The sequence below is a fragment of the Lynx rufus genome, unplaced genomic scaffold (assembly GCF_022079265.1).
Source record: "Lynx rufus isolate CCGP_SWC_20201006 ecotype Redwood Valley unplaced genomic scaffold, mLynRuf1.p SCAF_39, whole genome shotgun sequence".
NCBI classification, from domain to species: domain Eukaryota; kingdom Metazoa; phylum Chordata; class Mammalia; order Carnivora; family Felidae; genus Lynx; species Lynx rufus.
This window is the reverse complement of record NW_025814855.1, coordinates 1,091,677-1,096,924: the sequence shown is the minus strand read 5'-3', so window position 1 is coordinate 1,096,924 and position 5,248 is coordinate 1,091,677. Positions and strand designations below refer to the sequence as shown.

General features: G+C 46.9%; 1 protein-coding gene across 1 annotated transcript; it reads left to right on the top strand.

Moving 5' to 3' along the window:
- Positions 1 to 248: 248 nt before the first annotated feature.
- Positions 249 to 2,162, top strand: LOC124522794 (zinc finger and SCAN domain-containing protein 4-like). Its single transcript, XM_047094425.1, has 3 exons — positions 249 to 642; positions 1,163 to 1,328; positions 1,420 to 2,162. The coding sequence occupies exons 1-3, from the start codon at positions 250 to 252 to the stop codon at positions 2,160 to 2,162; spliced, it is 1,302 nt and encodes a 433-aa protein (XP_046950381.1). The 5' UTR covers position 249.
- Positions 2,163 to 5,248: the final 3,086 nt, after the last annotated feature.

Sequence of the window (5,248 nt, the reverse complement as noted above, 5' to 3'; positions counted from 1 at the left end):
ATGCTCTGGGAGAGTCTGTGTAGGATTAGACTTCTTTCTCTCTTAAATGTCTAGTAGAATTCATCCATAAACTCCTCTGAAACTGAATTTTTTTTTAATTATGGCGGTGCTGAAATTAATTATATACCTCTTCTATTTCTAGCTGGCACTCTTCAAGTATCTACCAGTTGGTGAAACAGATCTTCAGAGAAGCAAGTCAGTACGAATTGAATATCCAAAGTTGAATCTCTCTGAGAATTCTTGTGAAGAATGGCTTTAGATCTCAGAATTTCATGTCAGGGAGAACCATCTAGGGATGTCCCTGGGTCAGAAGACCTAGAGCATAAGCCCAGCCAAGGACCAGCCATTCAGGGGGCAGAGATCTATGAGTTCCCCAGCACTCAGCTCAGGTTATTTCAAAACAGTAATAACTCATGCGCAAGGGAGGAACTGCAAAATCTCTACAACTTATTTCACTCATGGCTGCAGCCAGAAAAACACAGCAAGGATGAAATTATTTCTCGTTTGGTCCTGGAACAGTTTATGATCAATGGCCACTGCAGTGACAGGTCCGTGTTGAAAGAGAAATGGAATACAAGTGGCAGAAACATGGAGAAATTCATGGAAAATCTAACTGACGATGGCATGAAACCACCTGGATTAGTGAGTAAAGGGTTTTGACTCCTGGGGTGAGGGGCAGAGGTGTGTAAGGATTAAGTACAACCTGTTGGAGTTGCCTGGAAGTAGAGACAGGAGAGTCATTGTAGACCCACTTACTAGTTCTCACCAAAGAGACGCTTTACCATTGCTAAGAAAGCAAAAATGAAAGCAGATGTTTTATAGGCATCTAGTCAGGAGGACATATAAGAGCCACTATCTAAATTGATTAGAGCCAGTGAGATGGTAGGAAGGCTCACTAAGAAGTTGACGATAGAGCAGAAACCTCAAGAATGGGGAGAAGCACCTTAACACAAGCTTGCTCTCCCCTCAGAAAGCCTTGGTATTAGGCTTTTCTCATTGGGAAAGGCACAGTAGCAAGAAATTACCATGAAATTTAAGGCTGGCAGAGATAACAGCAGAGCAGTGGGTGTGGCAGCACACAGTAGAGGGATCCTGGGAAACTGGATGAGTGCAGGTCTTCCATGAGATCTATTTCCCCACAGTAATCAGGCTTTGTTTATAGGTCCACGTCCACATGCAGGGACAGGAAGCCCTCTTTTCTGAGAATATGCCCTTAAGAGAAGTCATTGTTCATTTCACCAAACAGTTGTCAGCAGGAACCCCAACAGGAGAGAACATGGGGACACCGTCCTGTACTCCCCAGGATACTTCCCTGGCAACGGGACGAGGTGAGTGGGGCAGGCCAAGGTACCGGAGGGATATTCTATGTGGACTTCCTCCTGGCTACAACTTCACTGAGTCACATTTTTCCCCTCACAGGAGATGAAAATAAAGAAAATGGTGGCAACATTGACCAAGTAAATGACGGTATTACTAGTCAAGGCAATGAAATCCCTTCCCTACTCATTATCCAGGAAGAGGGCTGTCCTAGGCCTGAAGACGACAGTGTTTCTTTGAAGAATCCAGTCAGCTCTGGAAGAGCAGGTCTAGCTATCTCCGGGTCCCAGGAGGGGTGCCCAAAAGGACCCCCTTATCAAGATATCCTTATGGAGGTGGGACCAGGGTTTCTCTCTCAGCCAGTCAAGGTCACCCCTGAGCCTGTTCCTACCCACCAGAATGAGGGAATCTCCACATGTGAGGGACTCCAAGAAAGATCCCATGAAGCCTCCAAACCATATAGATGTGAAAAGTGTCCCAAGATCTTTAGGTATTTCTCTCAGCTAAAAGCCCATCAGAGAAGACACAATAATGAGAGGACATTTATTTGTGCTGAGTGTAACAAAGGCTTCTTCCAAGCATCAGACCTACACGTGCACCAGATGACTCACGCAAGAGAGAAGCCTTTCACGTGCAGCACGTGTGAAAAGTCCTTCAGCCACAAAACCAACCTCAAGGCTCATGAGAGAATCCACACGGGAGAGAAGCCCTACGCGTGTTCCCTTTGCCGGAGAAGCTACCGCCAGTCATCCACCTATCACCGCCACCTGAGGACTCACCAGAAAATGGCCTTCAGAAGTGCTCCTTCCACACCAGAAGCTTCCTCAGCTGCAGCCCCAATGTAATGTACATAAATGTATATGCAAGTATGTATATTTCCATCGTACTTCTCTGTTTGGAAGATAATTCCTAATTTCCTGATCGTATTCTCCATTTCCTGTCTTACTCCATTAAAATATAACTTTAAGGAGGTCAGGGAATTTGTTTGTTCACTGAAGTATTTCTGGTACCTAGAAAAATGGCTGCCACATTTCCAATGACCAGTAAGTAATCTGTTGAATTAATTAATAAAGGTGTAATGTTGGTGTTTATTCCTTAAAATCCGGGAACGTCCAGCCCTATGACACAAACGGCAGTTCCCAGAGGTCATGTGAGGCTTTCCTTCTGCTCCCCTGTCCTCTGTCCACACCCTTCACCTTCAGTGGGCCGCACGTACCTAAAAAGGTGGAGAGCAGAGGCAGAAACTCAGAAATCGAACTGAGGCTTTGAAAGAGAAACTTTATGTTCAAATGATAGATTCCTTTAATTCACTGGGAACATTAACGGCTAAGCTGACCTGATATGATTGGTGATGGAAAATTGCCGAATGCTCTTTTATTGACAAATCACTACCAAAAAAGTCAACTACTTTGCATTCCTTTTTTCCAGAGATGGAAGGTATGGGGGGGATGGGGAGTCTGTTTGCAGAACTAGTTTGAAAGGGCAGTTTGGGGAGAAGAAAAGACTCCGGGCACAGCTGAGGCAAAAGCACATTTACTGGTTATTTGGAATATACTCATGAGCCGGTTTCGACCAGGTATTGGGGCTCCATCGCACTGAGAAACTAGAAGGTACATGTAGAAAGGGCTTGAATCATGGAAGGGGGTACTCTGTGGGGTAAACTGTGACATTTCTCTCGGTGCATCTATAGCACAGAAAGCTACGTGGCCACAGATAGTGGTCTGCTGTGTGGGAAGCCCATTCACCCATCCTCTTTCCCGGGCTGTCTCCATGGGTTTGCTATTGTCAATATTCTTGCACATACCTCTTGGTGCAAGGGAAAGCTTTTGTTCGGGAAGACCTCTGTGAGGCGGGTTATGAAATAATACAAAATATATATGCTGGGGGGGTGCCTGGGTTACGTGGCCAACTCTTGATTTCAGCTCATGGTCTCACAGTTCGTAAAATCAAGCCCACTGTCAGGTTCTGTGCTGACAGCGTGGGGCCTGCTCAGGATTCTCTCTCTTTTCCCTTCCCTCTCTGCCCCTCTCCCACTCGGGCGTACATGTTCTCTCTCTCTCTCTCAAAATAAATAAACATTAAAAAAAGAAGAACCTAGGTTTAAAAAAAAGAATATTGAAAATATATATGTTTGTCTTTGCCCCCCAGTTCCTGGCACAGAGCTCCTAAAACCCTTGTTATTTATTTTTTGTCTTTAATTTTTAAAATGTTTCCATTTATTTTTGAGAGAGAGAGAGCGTGCACATGAGAAGGGGGGAGGGGCAGAGAGAGGGGGGCAGAGGGTCTGAAGCAGGGTCTACACTGACAGCAGAGAGGCCAATGAGGGGTTCGAACTCATGAACCATGAGATCGTGACCTGAGCCCAAGTTGGATGCTTAACCGACCGAGTCACCCAGGTGCCCCATCCTTGTAATTTCTTAAGTGATGACAGCACTAGAAGCACCTTTTGTTCTAATATTTGGTCTTTGACCCTGGTTCCTGATACAGAACCCCTAAATCCTGTGGAATTTCCTTGGTGATAGGAGTGTCTTTCATTTCAGTGATGCAACTCCTGAGTAGCTTCAGGATGGGGCATGGTCACCAAAAAGACCAAGCCATGTGTAGAAGCTTGGAACTTTCTACCCCATCCTCCAGACGTGGAGAGGGGCTAGAGATTGAGTTAATGATCAATCGTGCCACACAAAGTTTGGGGAACTTGGTGAACAGCCACGTGCCAGGAAGCTGGTGTACCCCCAAGTCCATGGGGACAGGACCTCCTATGCTGGGGACCCTTCTAGATCTCGCCACAGCCTGGCAGCTTACAGATGCACCGGTACTCACAGAGACTCAAGAGACAGGCATGTCCTAGGGACGCCCAAACAACATACAGGACTGCACAGTCCCCCAGGACCAAGTGTGATGAGGGGGATGGGTGTGAAGAGAGTCTGGCTTCAAGAAAACAACCTATCCCATCTCTGCAGATGTGACGATGCACTGGTGGAAGAACAGAAAGTTGGGTGCACACCTTGGTACAGCCCGGAGTCCCACACAGACGTGAAGACTCACAGGTGGTCAGGGAGAAACCAGCTGGGGCCTAGAAGTCTTTACACAGAAATGCTTGCCCCCAGGGCCGAGAAGCCTCACTCCAGCTGGGACAGGAAGGTGGGAGAGTTGCGGGCTTTACAGGAGGGGTGGGAACTTTCTAGCGGGTCAGCAGTCATCGTTTGGACGATTTGCAATTTACTAACAATGGTGAGGAGGAGCTATCAGGGCTAAGGTCTCCGGCAAGAGCTACGGGCAGGGAGGTACGAAGGCTTCAGCGGCGGCTCTCAGTCCTTCAAGGCCTCACAACCTCCACAATACTGACAATGATAACCGGGTGACAGCTCATATGGGGGCACAGAGTGGAAGTGTCGCCCAGAAGCCATATTTAGGCTTTCTCCCTCTGAGGGGAGAAATCGTTACTGATGATGGTGAGGGGCCAAGGTGGCCCGCAGGGACACCGATGACCTAGAAAGCCTCGGGTGGAAAGCGTCTCAAGCAGGCTCTGCTCCGCCAGCACAGAGCCCGACTCAGGGCTCGAACTCGCAACACGTGACATCACGACCTGAGCTGAAATCAAGGGTGTAATGCTTAACTGACGGAGCTGCCCAGGAACCCTCTCTGTGCTTTTAAATTGTGGGTCCAGCTTTGTTTCTACCATTGCTGTGTCCAAGGACCCCAGTCTGGCAACATCATAATGTGCTCTCTGAATCAAATGAACTTTCATAATTTCCATACCACATCTGCCGATTTCTCTCGTTATTTCAATTCATTCTATGATTTCATTTCCAACTTGGTCCTCCAATTTCCCTTTCCCCTTCTTTTATTTTGCTTCACTCTTCTAGTCTATTGCATATTTCATTCCACTCATGATTTCTTCAATGACTCATTTCAATCTTAAGTGGGTTTA

What these genes read in the sequence shown, in the direction of transcription:
- LOC124522794 (XM_047094425.1), top strand. Translation starts at nt 250, where the DNA reads ATGGCTTTAGATCTCAGAATTTCATGTCAGGGAGAACCATCTAGGGAT. An exon ending in GCATGAAACCACCTGGATTA is followed by an intron (nt 643 to 1,162) that starts GTGAGTAAAGGG and finishes CTTTGTTTATAG; the next exon opens with GTCCACGTCCACATGCAGGG. An exon ending in TTCCCTGGCAACGGGACGAG is followed by an intron (nt 1,329 to 1,419) that starts GTGAGTGGGGCA and finishes TTCCCCTCACAG; the next exon opens with GAGATGAAAATAAAGAAAAT.